This window comes from Oculina patagonica, chromosome 6 (assembly GCF_052425735.1).
Source record: "Oculina patagonica isolate OP01 chromosome 6, crgOcupat, whole genome shotgun sequence".
Lineage (NCBI taxonomy): Eukaryota > Metazoa > Cnidaria > Anthozoa > Scleractinia > Oculinidae > Oculina > Oculina patagonica.
In genome coordinates this window covers 19,658,657-19,680,582 of record NC_135763.1, presented here as the reverse complement: position 1 = coordinate 19,680,582, position 21,926 = coordinate 19,658,657, and the positions used below count along the sequence as shown (strand labels likewise).

The window sequence follows — 21,926 nt, the reverse complement described above, 5'->3', positions numbered from 1 at the left end:
TACTTATTGCACGCAATAGTACAATAAAGATTATAAGTGAATTTTCCATGTAATGCCAAGGCCATGAATCCTATTTATAACCACCTTCTCGGAAGCCGTTTTTGTCTAGACGGCTAAATGCTTGTCATATAATCTCTTTAGGTTCCTTCCCGATAGTTGTATGCTTTCAACAGCTGTAATTTAGATTTCGTTTCGTGTACGAAATTAAGAATTGAGCGGTCTTTTCTCAGCGGTGTTAGTTCTAACTTCTGTAAACCTGCTTTTCTTATGACAAATCAAAGAAATGCGGGTCTTGAGAAATAACGATTTTGTCATTTCACAGAACCAAGAAGGCCACTCTGTGAAAAAAAAAAAAAAAAAAAAAAGAAAAGAAAAGAAAAGCCAATTACACATAGACAAAATAAATTTTATTCCTGACCTTGTCCGGGAATCAAAATTTTTAAATTAAATACGCTGCGTTAAATTAGTTAGGGACCTACAGATCGAAAGCAATTAAGAGCTAATGAACTAAAAACAGTGTTGTGCCTCAGGAACGAATGTTGAAAAAGAAATTTTTTCTAATAAGATCTCGGGATTGTTTAACTCAAGGCTTGCATTGAACATAGTAACTGATCACCCTTCTATCCTGCAAGACACGTGCGTTTTCACCTTGCGGCGGACACGCGTGGTCGGAGACAAGGAACTGGTAAATATCAGGCGGTGTGCGCACTGGGATCGCTATGCATTGTGGATGTAAAATTTTCAAGATGGCGGCGAAGCTGGGAAAATTTAGTAAGTTACAAGCTTCGTTTATCGATAGAATTATTTCTTTTCTGAGCTCCTTTTCTACAGTTACAAACACGCATCTTTTTTTTTCCCGGTTAGGCCAACCGTCCACACTGAAACGGCGTTTACGGTCTCCGAAAACGGGACTTTTAAAATACGCTCTCCAAAGTGGGTAAATTTAAAAACGCCGGCTAGGTGGTGTAGTGTGGACGGCTGAAAACGTTACTTTTCGAAAACGCTGGCGTCAACTGGCCATGTGATCTCTGTCACAGTCCCCTTTCGACCATCAATTCAAGATGGCAGACGAATTGATGCTTTGCTTTTTTGTTTACTATCGAGCTTAATTTGAACTGAACGTTGCGATTTACAACCTAAAATTAAAACTCCGAACGATAAATCAGTAATTTTTTATTCCGTGAATTTTCGACTTCTTTTTGGAATTGATCACTGTATTTAAATATAGGGGTGTGGTTAGCTTTGAAATCTATGGATCATCGGAAAGTCCTTAAGTAAAATAGCTTTTTAATCGACGTTATCCTCGGCGCCGATAAAAACATTTATTGTAAAAAATTCCCTCATTTGAATTTAGGACGGGCTCCTGTTATAATGCACTCATGCTCTGCCATTCATCTATGGCCGTTGCTGTGTATCGTTTTCAAATTTACCCAGGTAAGTGTCGACGGTGAACATTTTGTAAACGACACAAAAACGATAATGTGGCGGCGTTTCTAAATTTCTCCTTTTTCAAATTTACCCAAGCCAGTGTGGACGAGGCCTAAGAGTAGGGTAAGATGCGTGACCAAAAGCAGTGTATAGGAGGACCAAAAAATAGACCGCGTGACCAAGAACTGAATGACCGCGTTAACGAAAAGCAAAATAGCCGCGTGATCGATTGAGAGCAGAGTAGCGCACTCGTTTGGCGCGTGTCTTTTATTACTGTGTTCCAAGTCGTTAGAAGAATTTTCGAGTCGTATTATGATTTGCTTCGGTGGCTCTCTAGGTAAATTTCCAGTGGTAGATTCTGATTGATTCATTAATTTTGCACTGTGACGCGGTACGCCCACCCTGTGCAACAAATACATAACGTATAGAAAAATAGTGCCGCAACGCGTACACGTTTCTAGTGCTGGGTAATTGAGCTTTATGCATGGTGCATGGTCACGGTAGCGCATTAATTACGCAAACGTGCGAGTACATTTAATAATCTAAAATGCTCATGCTCAATTCAATGTTCATGCCGGTCCTGCGCGTGCTGTCTGAAAACGGCATTTTTTACGCTAATGGAGACGCGAAAGTCTCAAAACGCCCGAGAATTTATTGCTTTGTTTTAGCGCATCAACAATTATTTTGTGTTGACGTTGTTAATGGCTTAATTATCTCAAATTAGATTTGTGTCGTTTGTTATACGTTGTCATCGCTTGTTTACTTCGGGCTACGAAGGAATAACAAGTGATTATCGATTACTATTACCCAGAGAGGAATACTGCAAAATACTTCGTGTACGCTGTCACGCTGAGAAACTTCAGTGGAACTTGGTTGGTATGACGTCATAGTTTGCCGTATATGAAGCACTTACCCAAATGTTTAGCGTTATAGCATTATGTCTGTGCTTCGCACTAGACACAAAAACTCACAAATCTAAAATATCTCGGTCTGCCCAATCGACAGAATTCAGTGATTTTCCCACATCAATTAGTCATCGTTTTCAAATCAATCGATTAATTGGCATGTATCGTTTTCGATTTATATCGTTTATTATCGATTTTCGATGTAATCAATTGGTCAGGATTGGGAAAATGCAATTGCACAAGGGATTGTCGAGTTTGTTTGTAGTATTTATAATATTTATTGTTTTACTGACTTTTGTTGTTTTCATGGTTGTAGTTGAACGTACCAGACGTATCGAAATCGATTATTGGTATAAAGCATTATGGCTTTACTAAAAAAAGTTTCCGCAAATTTTTATTTTGTTTTAAAAGAAGGCTAAGCAACCTATCAGTAAATAAGCGTTCACTGATGGGAACTAACATATGTCGAAAAATCTAATGTCAAACCTACTGTTGTATACCGCACAGCATCTCTCCTTGCCACCCTCTCCAATAAAAAAATCTTCTATAGAAACTCTATATATATATATATATATATATTAATCCTCCCTCTCGTTTAAGCCCTCTTTCTCTAAATGCAATTTATAAAGAAGACTAAACAAGGTACCTTACATTATTGACATGTTGGAAAAACGTACACCTAAAACAAGATAGGTACATCACTGAATATAATCTTCCTGCTTGCACTAGCTTTCATCCCTTTGAGATATACGGTTTTTTTCACGGTTTAGTCTTACGTTGCTACGATTTTTGGCTATAAGATGATGATTTGTTATCGCTATGTGTGGTCAAGATAGAACAACACACGACATACTTGTTGTGATTTCGTGCCTAAATCAGGTTTGCTATGGATCCAAAAGGGTGCGTGTTGGTGGGTAACAGGAGGGCGGGTCGTGCCCCTTTCGTCGGCCACGCCTATGTTCCGGATTTATAGCACATTATGAACACACGAGGAAACAAGAAGAAATACTTTATTATCTTGTTTTTATCTGATTCCGGCTGCAGCAGACCTGATGGCGTCTGGGATAGATTGGCAAGCTAATTTTGATACTTAACCTACTTTTTGACAGTCAAAATTTCCCACACGTTTTCCCCATATCTGTTCGGGTGAAGGACATCTTGAAAACTGACCACACACTTTTTTTGTGGAATTGTATCATAATCCTAACAAAGAGCTCTACGCCTAAGGCCTTGTTAAACATTCCTCGTGATTATAAGTTGCCCTCCAGCTGGGGGCTTGATTTTACTGAATAATATATGCAGCTTTTTTGTGTCACAACTGGATACTTTGAATCAAATAGATGCACTGAGGTAGGCGACTGTCAGCTAGTTTCGCGTAGTTGCGTAAAATAGTTAACAAGACAGTGAGTGTCTTGACTGCACATTATAAGTAACCAATAAATAGCATGAGTACCTCTAGACTTGAAAAGATTTTTCAGATCTCCTTTAAAAAAATTAAAGACCTGAATTACGTGAGCTGGTGCATGTGTTTTGGGGATTTAGGGCCAGAAAAGATAATTGAGGAACTTATTTCTACGGCCATGGCAGCTCAACGCCCACGCTGTGAACAAAAAACTCTTAAACAAGTTAGTTACCCCCACAAATAAAAATTGACCAAGCTCTCAATTTCAAGAGGAAAGAAGGCAACTTTCTGAGCATGGCAACTCTATCACGCTTAGACAATTGTTTCCGCCCATCTCCAAAACTCGCTCCAACTCCCCCGCATGAGGGCGTCACCCACAAAATGGAGATAAATGAATCAGCAAGTTTTTCTTTCAATCCCTTTTTTATGATGATTATAGCGTTATCATTTCTGATAACATCTCGAGATTTGTGTTATTTTTTCCGACTATCATTGTAAGCCCATGCGAGGTTAGTTCAGTTAGTGGGATGCCTCACGTATCTTAACAATTTGTTTTTGTTCCATATCTTCTCATATACGATGTATTACCTAACTTTATAACAGTTTTATACCCTTTGGCGTTCTTACATGATCAAGCCAGAAATTCAGATACAATCTAAACATGTTAAGAGCAATAATTCTGTAGGGTAGGTATGCCAGCATGCTCAACGAGTGGGATTAGGCTTGACAAGATACCTGGTGGTAACTGTAATCAGGCGGGGAACTTTAACCGGTTGTCTAACTAGTGCATAATTGAAATAGATGCGTATAATATCTGTTCGGGATTACCACACGACAACGATCAGATTCTGTAAGCAGCTCAAGTGTTCCCCATTATTTACTAATGGTTAGAATCAGTTTACTCTGCCTAGCCAGCCTAGCAATATCATTTCTGTCAACGAGAAATGAAATTAAAGTTTTTTACCTGTAGCAGATGTAAAAGTCATTGAATAAAGATTGATATTTTACACGTGGCGTGGGTCAGAAGTCCATCAAGTCCCCTGGTTATTTTATGCGCAAACAAACTGATTTATCTGTACATGATAACTCTTTGCAATTGTAATCGCACACTAGGAATGCTAATTCTCATAACCTTTGCCATACATATTTTTCAGTACAGTTTGTGAGAATTGCATTGTGCATCATGGATATCACTTGATGACCTTACTGAACTTGCTTGTCTGCTAAACACGATAATACTGAACATGACGAAAAGTGTCGGTGGACAAGGTAATTCGGGTAATTTCAGCCAAATTTTTATCGTGAGAATTACTTGAATGTGACATTCTTAGTTATCTTAAATCAACTAAATTATCTTAAACTAACTTTAGCAGTACCCCTTCACGAAAGGCAAAAAAGAAAGAGTCGAAAGCTATTTCTACTCTGTCATCTGTTGTGTCATCCATCAAAAATTCAAGGAATTTTTTCTCTTTGCTTCGCTACACTGAGCATGAATTGGACACGCGCGCGCGGATGGCAAAGGTTCCCGCCAATGTTTTGCCGCCAAAATTTAGTTGTGGTCTGCCGCACGCTTTATCTGGCCATTGCTATACAATCTTTAAGCTATAAAAGCAGCATAAACGGTGCTAATGCAAGTACTTGTAAATCTGTTTCTAATCGCTATTATTTTAAACCGATCATAGCCGATGGTTATAATTTCCGTGTTGCTGTTTTTGTGTTATAATGACTCTTTAACCCTTAGTTTTAAACTGTGCTTGAGGGTATTTCGCTAAACTTGATAGTATGAAGATAAAAACGAAAGGAAGCGTTGTTTAGTGGTGTGTCGAACAATTTTATTCCTTTCAGGATTTAAAAGAGATATAGAAACTATTTTTCGTGAATGAACACGATGCCTACGAAACCTCCCAGCGTTTTCGGTTTATTTCATCGTATTTAAGCTAACCAAAGCCGGAAATTCAGAGTCGTTTTTAATTTGCTTTTAAGGACGCAAAATAAGGGTTCCTCTTAATTAGGAAAATCGTTTCACGGCGAAATGTGAGGTGTTTTATTGCTATCGAATTTTAAGGAATGTTACGGCTGTATCAGTAACCGAATTTTAAATCTTCTGATATGCATGCTTTGCACTTCAATTGAATTCACATATGTTGCACGACCAAACGACAGCTGAATAGAGCACCCTACCGCGAATGAATAGTAAAGATTTGGCTGTATTGACTTGTGGTTGGGAGTGTTTATAGTCAATTTGACTGTGCCAAGTTCTTAGCTGAATCGCGGAGTGCCTGCATGACTTGGTGAGCAGAAACTGGTTCGACGTGATACATGAAAATCACACGGGCATGCGCTGTAATGAAACCTGTCAATGAAACAACTTTGACTCATAAAGTGCACATCCTCTTTATCTGAGAAGAGTTCTAGCACCGAGCTACGTTTTTACCCGCATGTTCTCAATTCTTCCAGCAATCAAACAATGAAGATGCCAAAAAGATTAACGCTGTTAGATAAATTTCACTATCGACTACCCACCGGGAAATATTGCTGCTAAAACACGCGTAGGTGACGGGACAGAGAGGATACTCGCCATGGGAAGTGCCTAAACCTACTTCCTATCGACCGAGAGAGCGTGTGATCACATTGATTAAGATGTTATCAAGCTTGGATCGTTGATAAGTCAGGCTGCAGAGTGAAACGTTATTTGTTTATAGAACTCTCGCCCAATTCCGTCTAAATTACACGGATCTGATAAAAAGCAGGTATAAAAGGAGTGCCGTCTGTAGATTGTCAGACGAATATCATCGACTTTCACGCAACCCAGAATCAACTCCGATCCATCGACACTACTTGGAGAGCTGTTACAAGAGGATTACCTCATTATCGTCCAGGAGGTAAAGAAGGTACAACAGCGGCAGAGAGGCAAGCTTTACACACTGGTAAATTGTTATTCCTTAGTTTATTGCGGTGTTTGTTTGGTAATTTTACTTAAAGCATGTTTTGCAAAGCACGGAAGTGATATATGACTTTTAGAAAACCATCCAAACTATCCGAAGGCGAGCTCGGCTCTGCATAGTGAGAGACGTGTGCGGCTAACAAACCAATGCGGGATAATCCGTTTTTGCCCGCGGTAGAAACACTTCAATTGAAGAGGTGTCAGGCAAGGACATCCTTGGAAGCATGCAAAAATGTGCTTAATCCCCGTCGATGGTGAAAACCGAGAACGCTCGTGCCAGTTTCGTGACTCTTTCGTGATGTTCAGTTTTCCTTTCGTGGAATAATTTCGTGCGTTTTAGCAATGTTCGGACAACGCTAAAACATTTCCCGGTGGTGTTTTGAAATAATCGGAAGTCGAAGCTTTTAGCAAGGTATTAAATGATTTAGCGCTTCGAATATCCGTTGTCGTAAGCGAGTCACTTTTAATTTTACAAACAATGATATCTTCCTGAAAAACTGCGTTGTTTTAAGCTTTCTAGCATGGCAGGATTATTTGAATCATCGTTGTCTTTTAATTTGATTATACAATAGAGGATTTGTCTGAATAGCACACAGAAAATAGTATCTTATGCTGTAATCGGTTTGCGTCTTGACTTGTCTGTTTGTTCGTTGATTGTTTCTGATTACTTGCATTTTTCCGTGATCTTGATAACTTTTATATTTAGAACAAAACCCCACATATGCCCGTCCTAGTAAACCATAAAATTCTTTAAAAAATATCTTGTTATTTATTATATCAAAGAATCATAAAATATTGTGTCATGAGCTGTCCGCGAAACATTCCGATTTCATTATAACTCCAAACAATTCCACACGCCACTCGCTATAAATACTTGCTGTTTTAGTTTTAATATTAAACAACAACCGTTTATTCATACTCATACCAAACAAGGTACATAAAGAAACGTAAATAAAAATCCATCGCTGTTGTTCTTGTTTATTTAAAGGGAATTGTCACTTGTCTTTGCCGAAATATGCGAAAACGTGGTTTGGAAGTAGAACAAATAAAATTCTCTGCTGGATTTCGAGCTTCCTTGCCCCCAAATCTGATTGCAACAAGGCAAGTAACGCACTTTTATCAGAAGGCCGAAATATAATAACCCGGAGTTTTCACGACCATTTAACTCTTGACCTCTTTCGCATTGTGTTGAGTGAACACTTTAATGGGTACGATTATGTTTTGATAATCTCACGAAAGGCATTGAATAATGTTTTCATTTCAAACTAAATAGCCAAGGGCATGTTTACCATGTTCCCTGCATGCATCAGTTTGTGATATCTCTTGTTTCGTCTCGAAATCTCTCTCTTTTTTGTGGAGTTATACAACTTTAATAACTGCATAGACAGCTATAAATTACATCAGTGTGTCTTATTTATATTCGACGTTAAATTCAACGCCCCTTTAATCAAGGCAAATTTGACAGAGCTGGGCAAATTTAATTTAGGGTGCATTGAGGTATTAAATTGCAATTGTTTTCATGTTGGTGTTTACCAAGCTATATGTTACTCTTATATCATCGAAGGACCTTTGAAGACCTTTAAACACGCAAAGCACGATTTTTAAATTCCACGTTAACGAAAAACAGCACCCAAAGTTCGTTTGAGTGCTTTAGTGTGCGAAATGACCCCCGTTTCGAACTCTCTCACGGTACGAAGAAGCCCGAATTGGAATTCGACAATCTCTGCCGAATCTGAGCAAGACAAATTCCATGTGCATTATCAAAAGTTGTTTTCGGGATAATTTTTCATTCACCGTGGCCCTCGCTTTGCTACAAATCGAAAACTTGGATTTTTTTTTTTAACATTACGGTGTTTGATTCGAAGTCTACGTACTGACAACCAACTTTGCATGAAAGCTTTCGGGGAGTTTACCTGACCCGACTCTTTTCCAATGCAAGGTACGCTTGGCCTGGCTCTTTTTTCAAGGTATGCTTTATACAACTTTTTGCAACTTGATTGCTCGGGCACCTACAAAGCTTTTATTAACCTGACGAAAAAGCAAAACTATAAAATATACAAGTTTACTACAGTTAGATTTAGTCAGCCTTCGATTGCTCCGGCACCTACAAACTTTTATTACCTGATGAAAAAGCAAACTATAAAAATACAAGTTTACTACAGTTAGATTTAGTCAGCCTTCGATTGCTCCGGCACCTACAAAGCGTTTATTAACCTGACGAAAAAGCAAAACTATAAAATATACAAGTTTACTACAGTTAGATTTAGTCAGCCTTCGATGAACCGCTTAGACTTCGTTTTTTTTTTAACTAATCATTTTAAAAATCTGTTTTTGCCACATATTTATTTAACTGGACAGACAAAACTCGTGTTTCACTTCATAACGTGATACCTGCGTCTTCTGATGCCCTAGCTAGAGAGACCAACATATCATTTCTCCCTATAGTTCATCACGCCGGGTCAAACAGGCAGATAGGTAAAGAGAATAAAGTATGTCATCAACTAGATAACAAGTATCTTATATTCTACCCAATCTTCAGAAAAACAGTAACATAAATTGCTATTTGGCAATCAGTAATAAATTCCTTAAGTCTAATCTGAAAGGGTTAACACATAAATCCACCGTGAAAAGGAGACGTGATGCTTTTAACCGGAGGTATCTCCGGTTTTCCTTTTTCCTGGGCTGGGCAAGTTAATCCTCCTTTCGGTTTGCATAATTTAAAAAAATCGACACATTCGATGGAATTTATGACCTGATTATCACAACTATTCTACCTATTTTGCAAAAACTGTGTCGTTCGCCCCTCAGTATACAAATTTGAGAACTTTTTTGAATTCAAAGTTGTGAGGTAGTTTTATGAACGTGACTGAAAGGTCACAGCTTTTACATAACCACCAACTAAACAAAAACACGAAAATTGAGAATGTCCAGCTCGAAAAGGTCTTTCCCAGTCATTTCAGTTTCTGAATTTCTCCAATGAGCACTCCCTATCTGGCTAACAAAAATTGGCCCATGAACTTTCTTCCAACTAATAAAAGAGAAATGCTCTGCAGCATGTAAGTACCTCATTTCAATCAGCTCAAGCACTTTATTGTTGAAGAACACAGTCTCTTTTCTCCAATGGAACTTGTTCCAATTGAAGGAGACCTTGAGAATTTGCTTGCGACTAACCATGGGTTTAATTGCTTGCTTTGTATCTTTTACCTAATTTTTATTCGTCAACATGCTATCAGTGCTCCTTAAATCAGTTATTTTCTGAAGGTAGACCCCCGAGCCTTCTGTTCATAGATACATTGTAATTATATAATTAGCGACAATTTACTCGGCCACGGTAAACAAAGCTTTTTTTACATGGGTGGATAAATTAAGGACGATATAGAGAAGCTGATGGACTTCGTCTCATGATCAGTCTAATTCATATAAACTATACTTATTTATTACACACAGTCAGTTTAACATATGATAGCAAGAATGTATAGTACTGTACTTACTGACGTCTTTCGGAAGTACTTATTTTCAGTTTATATAAGACACAGTAATATTGTAAATCGTATTGGTTTACTGCAGTATACTGGCTTTGTTAGTTTTCCTTTCCACCGTGATGCGCAACAAATGTTCACAATAAAAGCTTTTCTATCAAATTTTGGCCCCAGAGTTTCTCTTCATACAATCAAGCCTGCGTTATTTTCGCTGCCGTTATTTTAAACATAGGAAGAAAAAGTGAGTTTGATTTATAATTGCAACATGAAACAGCTAGACTTAATTCAGATACTTCTATTCATAGCTTTTAAAATAACATATAGGACTGTATTACGAGGTTTGGCCCTATTTATTTTACTTGTATTTGTTTAGTAACTTCGAATTGCTAAAGAAATCATGTGAAGCAATTGCTTATATAATTTAACTTTAAAAAATTAGGGAAATTTCCAGTATTTTACCTGATACCCTTGAGAAATCTGAATAATGTCCTAAATAATGTCTGAGAATCAATTAAAATTTAGACGATCGCACAATGACTCTTCCAAGAATACACAGCACGCGAAGTCCAGACAATAGTTCCGGTGGCCCAGCTGTTGTGCAGATCATATCATTAAATATCTAACGGGCTTATCATTTTGAGCAATAACACATCTTCATTCCATTTACTAGCAAGTTAAATATGATCATTTATTTTAACTGCATTAACAAAAAATTGTCAAATGTTTTAACTTGAGTTTCAACTTGTTAGACCTGTGTATTCAACGTACTCGAAATGCCGTCAACCATGTCCCAACTTCCAATCTCCGAGGAAAGAAGAACTTAACTAAATTAAGAACCTCTTTGCATTAGGAGATAATAACAGGAAATTTCAATGTTGCGTGGACGAGAATAACGGAGATATCCGTTTCTTTAATCTCTACGGAAAATGATGTTTAGACTATAAAAAACGTGAACCAAAATACGACACGTGGAAGTTGAATATTTTGCATAGAACTGAAACAGTTATTATTCTCGGAAACAGCTTGTTTGCTCGATCAGATTTGAAATATAGTGTAGTTTTTGCTGTAAATCATGTCTGTGTATTGCCATTTTTGCTCCACTATTTTGTGACATAAAAATGTAGAACTCAGCGTGAAATGCTACACCATTTTAATTTTAATATATGCGCGTTTATTTCCGGCTTAAAATCTAGTGGCTAGCTAAATTTTTTCACCAAAAAGAGCACGACGCATATTTAATTACTTCACAAAACACGAGTCCTTGCTACCGTAAATGATTGTGTTTAACAGATAAAGAAGCAGTGGTTTAAGTCGAGTAGAGAGAAGAGTATTAATTTGGCTTATTTTCCTATTAATTGGTCTGAAAGGACGGATTATCGATAACAAAAATCAATCATTGTGATAAGGGCGTGCTTAAATTTTTCTATATTTGTAAATGTATTCTTCAAAAGTAGACATAGGTATCAAGCAGCATTCATTAGTGGCCACACAGACTGGGGGAGATAAGAATTATGCAAAAGTAAAGATAAGAAACAAATTGTCCTAAAACGGCAAAATATATTGGCCTGCATGTATATCTGTAAATCTGTCAAATGTGTTGCTCATAAATACCTGTGTTAATTTACGAAACGATTTATCTCGAAAATCCATGCAATTATGATTTTAAAAGGGTCAAAACAGTAGACTTAAGCCAATTAACCAAGACTCAGCCTTATATCAAGGGCAATAAGTTACTGTTAAAGACCTCCCAAGAGTTAGCTCGGTTCTAGTAAAATTCGCGCGTAAGTGTACAAGACGAATGGTTTATCGATGTTACCGATCGCGTGGTCGTTTTATGAGTAACAGATGTTAAGCATATAGAGCTCAAAGGTAAGTAGGACAACTTGGCACAATATCTGCTATTGTTGCATTGTCACGTAAAAAAAAGAAAAGTAAGTAGTCTTATACTTTTAATCGTTTGCTGTTTAGCATGGGAACGGTCTAATCCTTTGAAAGTATATCTCATTAAGATAAGTTGTACTTAAACAACCTTTTTGTTTGTTTGTTTGTTTCTCTTTTCCATGTTTTTTTGTTTGAGATAAAACGTCCTACAGTTGTTTAGATTTCCATCTTGCAGTGTAAACACTGCCATTCAAGATTGCAAAATATCTTGATTTTACAGTGAGATGCTTTTTACGTTTAAAGACAATAACAATGTTTTTTTATTTGTTGTTCCTGCTTATTTTTACCACAGTGAATAAGCCGGATTCAATATAAGGATTTAATAAGCGGATTCATTGCTTAGTCATATAAATCCTATAAATTGTCTAAGGTATTTCCACAAAGAAGACGAGTGCTCCGTTCGGAGAGTGTTTCCGGTTTGTTTAGTGTTTTCTTCAAAACAAAACACTGACAGTGAGTTGAATTACAAGTCAAGCAAGCCATCTTGAACTACCGTTACAGTCCGTTCTTTGTATCGTATTGTGCTTTCCAAAGTTGTTTATTGATTGTGCATCAGATTCTAAAGCAAATTTAGAATTCCTTGCTGTGTTAAAGCCTGTTTAAAATAACGTTTTGGCTTAGTTTTAAAAAAAATATATACGACTAAAGCAGATTAAACCACGCCAAAGATCTCACTAGAATTGGCTGTGATTCAAACGCGAAAAGAAGGATTAGGTATCGCTTTAGCTTGTAACTGATACTAGTTCGGACCATCCGTCTTATGTAATATCTACATATAAATCGCATTGCTGACTTGACAATGGAAATGTCTGCACGCTTACATGTTTGTTGTGGTCCTTATCGTGTGCAATACGGTAAATTATTGTCGAGTTGTTGGTTTTTGAGGTGAAGTGCCTCCCCCTCAGCGGTCTTTTTGAACGAATCACTTGTACCAAGCGATTGACGTTCGCGGCATGAATAAGAAAGAAACTTTTAGTGAAAAAACGATTAATCAACAAAGAGTTAACATGTAATTCAAAAATACTTCCTTCCGAGGAACAAAGCAAATTGCACAAAATTTTATTGATTTTACCAATGTGTTAATCTAGGTGATTGCGGTTAGCCAATTCCAAAGGAGCCGAAATAATACTTGAATAAAAGTGGCAATAACAACTTTTTGAAACATTTTTAGCATTTTTCACTTAGGCTGTCTCTCCATAAAACAGAAATTTTAAGATACATAAAACCTTTTCTTTTTCTTTTTCTTTTTCTTTTCTTGTTATGTGTTGCCTTTTGTGCACTTGCTTTCTGTATTGTTTTTGGCTTATCGTCAATATAACATTACATAACTATGTTTTGCCAAAGCAAATATTTATTGACTAAAATATACGTTTCGTTACATAATGTGCTTAATTACAATCTCTTTATTTACTTCTTAAACATGTATGCCGGCAGTTTCTCTGCGGAAAATAAAAACGTATCATCAGTTTTTGCTTTAGACTAGTTGTTCAGTCGTTGTTGGCCGGTTTGCCGCTTTGAACTTTTGTAAAGTGCAGTATCTTTTTCCTTTTTCAAGACTATGTACATGCGCACAGGAATTAATAAAAAGGTCGTCTCCTGCATTTCATGGGCTCTTATCTGTCGGTTTTCTTTTATGGGTGTTGATTTCTCTGGAACAAACAGGAAATTCATTGTTAGTTAATCCGTGGCGCTCTGAATAGTTTGCTGTAATGTTTAAGCGTTTCAGATATCCTTGATCGTATCTTAAAACGATCCGCACTATCCATTTTGACACCACTTGTATGTGAAGAGCTGCAGCTAAAGAGCTCCGATCACTCTTGATCACAAAAGCGCTTAAAGCCTTTTTCCGAAGCACGTGGCTGGCTAGGAAATCCTCGCTGTTCTTATAAGATAAGGTAAGCTTTTGTTTAACCTGGAGTTACCCAGACCTGAACTAAAGCACTCCAGGTTTATTAAGCTCTTAACAATCTCAATAACAATCGTGCTTAAACCGTCTTCTAAACAATGGACATCTCTAAAAGTTGCTCTCCTTGACTCTAGTACTTTGTAGATGAAAGAAAGAAAAAAGAAAACTTATACAAAACTTTAGCAGGAAATATCTTGTTTTGAATGAAACCAATACAAACACGATGAATACTTAACTCTACAAAAGATTGACTTTGCTGTAGATATTTCTGATGAAATCTTTTATCGTAAAAGAATTTGCCGTCACAAATTGCTAATTACAAATAACAGCCGTTGATTAGTAATACGTCACAAAAATGAGAGTGAAAGGGGTTTTACAAAGAATCATTTACAGTAATTAACTGTCTGTAATTCTCCTAATTCGAGACTATTTTGTTGCATTTTCCCAACGATTAAAAGCTGGCTATCCGATATCCGCTGGAAAAAATTCAATTAACTTGCAACAGATACTTAATTTCACGGTTTAAGTCTTCACGCATACGTAATAGACCTCTAAGATGCCACCTGGGTCGTTTCAGAGGCTCACCAATCGGTCGATATTAAAATTTCGATTTTCTCCCCTTGATACTACGTATTTTCCACCAACCGACAGTTCAAAAAGCACATGCTTACGGCCATCAAAGCAATGCTCTTCGTGCCAGCTTGGGGTCTAATTCTTCGTGTGAGTTGTGGGACAGCATTGTACAACCGCAATTTATCGACTTGGCATAGTATTTGCTTTGCAGAAAAAAAAGGGAGCAAAGATCGGCGATCCTTCAAATCGACTTTTAAATGCAGAGCATTAACCCCAATTTACTGAAAATATCGTTTTGCATTCTTTGCAGTTGCTTAGGTTCTTAAATCCGACAATTGTCGGACATCTGAACAAGACTCCAAATAAATTATTTCGGGAACTTACTCTCAATCATACTCCAAGTCATCTATTGAGAGAAAATTCTTGAAGAGTACTGTTTTGGCTTGAAATGTTCATTCATATCGCTGACAAACCATTGTCTCCCATGTGGAACATTCCATCGACGGTAACACTATCAAACTACATGATAATGGACTTCTTAAGTGTCAAAGAGCACCAAATCTCATTAGCAGGCACTGAGATCGGGTTTTGGACAAAAAAAAATTCAATACGAACGTTAAAATCTGTTTTCATCCTCAAAAATGATAACAGAACACGCAGAAAAAAGCTGACTGAACCGAAAAGCAGCAGAGCAAATCTTTGACAACAAAATATTGATCGCAGCTAACTGCGCATGCCTACGGATTGCTCTTTCATTACCATGGCTTTTGGGCATAAGGGAAACTCGAATTAGGTGTGTACGCTGACCGCGAGTAGAGGCCATTGGCGCGTTTTTTTCTAATTTGTGTGGACTTTTCAAGAGATGATGTTATCAGTAACCACCATGCCGATAATTTTCTTTTCCAGAAAGCTTGAATCTTTAGCAACGTGGTCAATTTTTATACGCCAGTTTACTCTAAATGGAAACAGATGATTGTGGTTACAAACGTTTTGGTAAAATAGGAAAAATCACTTTAAAACGAGGAAACGCCGATGTGGGAAAATGCACGCAATCGATCAAAAGACGTCACGACTAACCGCGACTAACGCAGTCTTCCTGCAGATAAGTTTGCTAACGCGCAAAGAAATGACTATAAAAACGTTTAGACTTGAAATAACTTCGATAGCGCAAACAGGAAATAATTTGCTAAAACGAGTGTTCCTATTTACGGATTTGATGAGTATTTAATCAATTTGCCACATTTTAAAACTGCCGGTTTTGCTGACTTCAAAGAACATTTATAGCACTGATTGATCAACATTCCTCATCCAGGTTTCCGCTCTTTCTGTGTACGTGTAAGAGAATAATGACTATTTTTTAATTTCCTTTTTAATTTTAATATGAAAATAACAAATCGTTTATCTCGCTCATTATCAACAATTTGTTCTTTTCCTTTGTTCGGAATAACAGAGTGTTAATCTTGCCGTTTATCAGCAATTTATCGTTTTCCTATCCCATTCGCGCCCGCGCATTTTTACAAAGCTCATCCCTTCCCCTGTGGATGCCCGTCCCTTCCCCTGTGGGTGTACTCGTAATTGTACGTCATTATAAGGTAATAAATGCTTACGTAATGTCGGTCGGAAACTGCGCCCCAGTCTTCTCTGTGCTAAACACGTGAATTCGTGCAGTTCGTGGGCATTTCCTTTATTCTTTTCTGACGTATCGTGATGTTCTGTTAAGGACACAAAGAAATTTAGATTGAAATTTCTAGCGTTCTCTCATAACCTCTTTCCCAATAATTCTTCTGCCCTCCCTGCCTGTCTTCATGTTGGGCAGATTTTCTGATGTCGATCTTTGCTTTTGCTGAAAGGGTCAAGGGTCAACTTAGTAACTAGACAAGTCACAGTTTAATTCCCCTCCGACTATGCAATTACCTACGTTATCGGCTTATAGTGCTTCGCCTGACTTAACGTACGAGAACACATTTCTTTGTGTTGCTTTCCCTTTTCAGATGAAAGCCTTACCAATGACGCTGTCAAAAATATTTTCGGCTCAGTCCATCACTAATGCAAATTTCCTTAACACTTTATGAAGTACTTCAACAGAAGATTAACGATTGGAAAGATTCAGTACAATGACTGAGCCACTGAAAATGAGATTGTATGTCAGTGGCAACAGGTCTCCACAGTTCTATTACGATAAATGCAAGTACAGTTTGTGCCGGAGGTTCACTAATCTTTCGTTTTAAACTTATTTATAAAAGCGCCGTACCTAACTATAGTTACTTTACTGTAAATGACGAAGCTTACTGATTTTTCTTTCTTTCATATTTTCTGCGCATGTATATATCAAGAAATGTTTTCTTCAGAAGCGTTTGTTTAAAATTCTCCTGCGATTCTCGCTTGTTTTACTAAACAAAAGTCGCCATTTTTTCGCGCGTAAAAAGCCTGTCGATTTGCGTAGGCCGGTGAAAGCCAATAAGATGGTCGCATTGAGTATGACGTAAGTTGCAAAACTCGCGCCTTTATTGTCCTGCCTGACAGCCCGCGAAAATAAGTTATTTTTTTTTGTACTGGTATAGAAGTCTTCAAGAACATGATTTTATAGGTAAGTAGCTGGATTATATAGGTTTTGTTTGTTTACAGAAATACCGAAATACGAGACGTGAATTTTCGCTTGAACATCGGTCCCGAGCAATATACAAACATTTTCCAATAACCGCTTTTTTATTAGACGTCTATTGTTCATGTTTATTCGGATATCTTTTTAATTAAACAATTTATATCGGAAGGCTTAAGGAGAATGTTTGGCATAGTTTGATTTTGTTGAAAATCGTTTCACAAGATGTTTAACATACTTCTTGTTGTGTTCAAATAAAACGTGCTCCGGACTTACTCTAAGTAACCGCAAGAATTAAGAACTTATGAAAATTATTTCTCAGGGCGGATTTGCCGAAATGGAATGCGCTTGTTAAGACGAGCTACGAGAAAATACGGAAGTCTTAAAAAACCGCTATAAAAATGAAATTGCATTCAAGTTTCTCATCTTTTCCGGTGTGTTAATTGTTTATTTACATAATGCGCACCGTGAGTTCGTATTAATTATGTCACTTAAGACCGTATTGTTGTTTACAAACACGAACATTCCATAAAACCCTTCTTTCGTTGATGATAAGTCAAATATCAAGATTATGACACAGCAGGTCTACAAGCAACTGCAAAGGTGCGGAGACTAACTCTGCATCAACGTTTTTTTCTTCTCATAAAAATCGAAATAGATCCACGTTCTCATCATTGCTTTTTATAAGAATGATTTGTGTGGGTTTGTCTGGGTGTGATGTCCCATGGGACGCGAAGGCGTTGTAATGAACTGGTACGGACTTACAATGAAATCGAGCCGAAAACAACTTAATAAAACCCGCGCGAGCCAAACCACAGAGGCAAAGTACATAAAGAGTGAATCAAGTTACAATTGGAACTACCCTTGATTTGAAAGTAATCAGCTTTGCAAAAAGGTAGGAGGCAAAATCTGTATTTACGACAAACCTACTTTCTCTAACTTTTTATGCACAGTTAGCTCTCTGAGTAAAGAAGCAAGTAATGATCGATTTTAACTACATAATTTGTCCCACAAAACTTCTTATTGCAAGAGGATTGGAAGATTATTCGTCTCCATTCGCGAAAATACATCTACACAGGAACAACAAAAGTAAACGAAATACGGTTTCGCTAGTCTAAGTACTGGAAAACAAATATTCCATCTTAAAACAAAATTTCATAAAAAACACACAAAGTGAAAGAAAATTCTGTCGATATTCGTAAAAGAAATCGTGCAAGTACATTTATCCTAAAACTGCGTTTGAAACAGGATAAGCGAGGGATGGTTTCTACTTCTCTTCTTTTGTAAGAGATCGCTAAAAACTAAATCCTGTGAGATTTTTCACTGTTTTTTTGCACCTGTTAAAAACACTCATGTTTTCACTTTAAAGCAAGTTAACTCTTTTCTTTTAGATTTATATTCGCTCGTGATCAGCGCTGTCAAACACGCAAGATAAGCCGACAAAGCGCGCAATCACTTATTATCGGCTTAATCTCTATTGAAAGGAGTCTAGCCACTTCATAAACAATTTGGATCAATAACTTATTTGCACGAGTAAATAACTCGTAGATATCGTGCAAATGCGATTTCGAATATGCAAACTTATCCGAAAGTTGCAGGAGTGCCATTTTCACAGTTTACACACTGTGTTAAGTCGAAACAGTCCGTATTTTCCCGTTCAGCATGAGATAATTATCATATATTTTTGTCATGACTTGACAACTTTTTATTGTCCGTGAAAACAAAGAAGATATTGTTAATGTAATACGGCAACGAAGTGACAAACCTGTAATTAACTATAAACCTTGCGCTGGACGTGAAGTTGTTGTTATAGTTCTTGTTATTCTTCAGTTAATTCTTAGTCGTTCCTTCGCTTTCATTTCACAGATAACACTTTCAAAACGAATCGCCATTTGTTCCAGACACGTTCTAACTGCATCGCCTTGTCGCTTTAAAAGGTTTCGTTTTAATTAAGGTGTGTTCCTCCCAATAACAGAAATTCATTGAGTAAAAGTGCCGTCATTTCTGCACCTCACTTTGTCTACATTATCAGGTGTTATAAGGCGGCAACACTTTGAGCAAGACCCGCCTAGGGGATTTTATAAGGAGGCCAGATTTTTCTTTTGTTCTACAAATTCTCATCATAAACCGTTATTCTTTTACTCTGCCAGATAAAGACACCGCTCGCACAGCAACTATCATGGCTCTTTTCAAGGCGGTACCGCTTTTCCAGTTTATGGTGGCGCTGGAATTTCTCTTCATCTCCCCTGTCACATCAAGCCAATGGCTGTAAGTAGCAACCCATTCATTTTTGCTTGAAAACGTTCCTCACGAGCTTCCAGTGTTTGTTGTGTTATGATTTCTGGTTTTCTACCGTCGGCAAAAGTATTATGCATAATCATTACATGCCTGTATTCTTAGTCTTAACACAGCTTAAGTTTTGAATGATTTGCGCATTAAAGTTTCAAGAATTATATGCGCCCAAATACTTTTCCTTGGCATGTATTGTTCTGACACCAGAAGCATAGCGAGACATCATTTCCTATAAAGTCTTTAACGCAGTAGAAAACACAAGTACCCGGCATATTTTAAAAGTTTGGATTGACCCCAAACAACTACAGCTGTATATTGTTTATAGTAGTATCATGTAATCCAGGGAACTATAAGTGCCATCTTCGAAATTAAGCGACGTTTTACAATAAAAGCTCCCAAATAACCCATTCATTAAACATTACTTTGTTTTGATAGATCGTGTTGATTATTTTTCGTCTGGAGCTTTCGTCGGCTAATTAATTTGTGTTCATGGCTTCGTGCCTGGACAAGACCTTTGCAACGAACGATTGGCTCAGCAAAAATCTTAGATCAGTTGGCCGAAAATAAAATAAAATAATTTTGACGAATTTTCTCTAAAATATCGATGAAATGACGAACGCTTTGAAAATAAAAAGTATCGGATGAGAACAGCAAAACTTTGGAATAGTTTATCTAGACGTCGACAACAAAAGAAATTCATTGACAATTAATTGAGACGTGTTTTGGAAGATCATAAGATGTTCTCAAAATGTCTGCCTTTTAGTCGTGAAATGTACTGGTAGCGTAAATTACAGTACAGATATCCGAAGCATTTCCAATTATTGTTTAAAATAAATCAAATAAACCAGCGCATGAACATTCTCCAACACGCTAAAAACACATTTGTCATTTTTTGTTTGTTTTTATTTAAGAGCTGATTTCACCAAAAAAGTTTTGCTAACCCATCTAATCTCAGCTATCAGGCAATTTGAATTTTAGAAAAGAATTTAATTTGTAATTATTTTTCAAACTCTTGGGAGATTTAGGCATGATTTTTTCGTATAAGAAGTCGCGTCACAAAATTATGAGGAAACTTTGAGATCAGTTTCAAAAAACATTGTCAAGAGTCAGATCTACACACTTAATTTAGCTAATGAGAGAACACTGGTCAAGGATTTAGCCGACGCAGTTTTTCAGTTCAGTGCTCACTCTACCTGCCACTAGAAAACATAATCAATAACTGGAAGAAATAAATGAAAAACAAAAAGCAACAACGAAATACGTGCGCGCTTTGATTGGTTTAAAACCGTAACCATGAATACACTCTTTTTTTTAATAAGAATACAGTTTTTCCGACCCAGGCTGAATATCTTATGGTACATGTGCACGATGTAGCACCGCGATACAGATCTTACCCAATACTTGCTAAAACGGAAATGTCAAACGGTATTTTCTAAGAATGTTCATAAAAATATTTTCAGCCTAAAATCGGCAGAAAAATAAGATTGCTTTTCGTTGCAGACTGGCCGTTTTGGCTTTAAACAAAGCATTCCATTAAAGTGACGGAACTGAAAATACCTGATTTTGTTTCAACTAAAAATCTATATTCTTTTCAAAATTCAGCCTCGGGTATATTCCTAAATATTCTTAAAAATTCGCAAATTTCAGCCTCGATATTCTTATAAAATAGATTCTTATAAAATAAAAAGAGTGTATGAAAACATAGGAAATCATATCAAGAGATTTATTTCTTATTGAGTCTTAATAACGAAAACTGCTATGAAAATGCCCTCCTCCACAGCAATTCTCGTCCCCCCTAAGAAGTATCAAGAAAGCTTTAGAAAGAAACCTTGGATATGGTTGTTTTAAAAGACAACGCACGTCTTAAAGCGACCAAAAACACTGCATCATCAGATCCTGATTAGTTTTGATGACATTGTCCTCATCGCTTTAACTGTGTATAACACGAAACATAATAATTTTACTAAACCTTTTTTTAATCATGTTTCCTCTGTTTAAGTGGCATACTCGAAAAGTAGCTTTTAGCCTAGAGCATAACCACCATAATCAATCATTTACATCTACAAGCGCTCTACTGGATCAAATGGCGTTTAATTTATGTACCCAAGGGCACGAAGAGAATAGAGTGAGTGAGTATGATCAGAAGATTTGGTGATACATCTATTTGTTATTATTCACAGATCTCTAGCACTCACCGGCTCTGTAAACAGCTTCATCAGCAGACGAAGCTGTGATGAAGTCGGTGATCATCTTAACAACAGGCAGGTTCAAGTGTGTAAGAGGTACATCGACGTCATGAACAGTGTTAAGTTTGGAGCTACCATCGCAGTGCAGGAATGTCAACATCAGTTTCGTTACCGCAGATGGAATTGTACTACAGTACAGTTTGAGAAATCGCCTGTCTTTGGAAATTCTGCCAACGGAGGTGAGAAACATTTCAAGCTTTTATTCTTTCGT

The 21,926-nt window shown here is 37.1% G+C and overlaps 1 protein-coding gene across 7 annotated transcripts in view; it reads left to right on the top strand.

Annotated features, from left to right (window-relative positions):
- Positions 1-21,926, top strand: part of LOC144657500 (protein Wnt-4-like) — a 31,533-nt gene that overhangs the window by 6,354 nt on the left and 3,253 nt on the right. For 2 of the 7 annotated variants that reach the window (XM_078517848.1, XM_078517851.1), the window contains exons 2-3: positions 19,328-19,445; positions 21,650-21,894. In XM_078517848.1, coding sequence (XP_078373974.1) covers positions 19,357-19,445; positions 21,650-21,894 — 334 coding nt within the window. In that variant the 5' untranslated portion in view covers positions 19,328-19,356. Of the gene's footprint in view, positions 1-663; positions 5,005-5,282; positions 6,663-8,381; positions 8,647-13,885; positions 13,995-19,327; positions 19,446-21,649; positions 21,895-21,926 lie in introns of those variants that run through there. The other 5 variants (XM_078517846.1, XM_078517847.1, XM_078517850.1 and 2 more) reach the window with 5 other exon arrangements.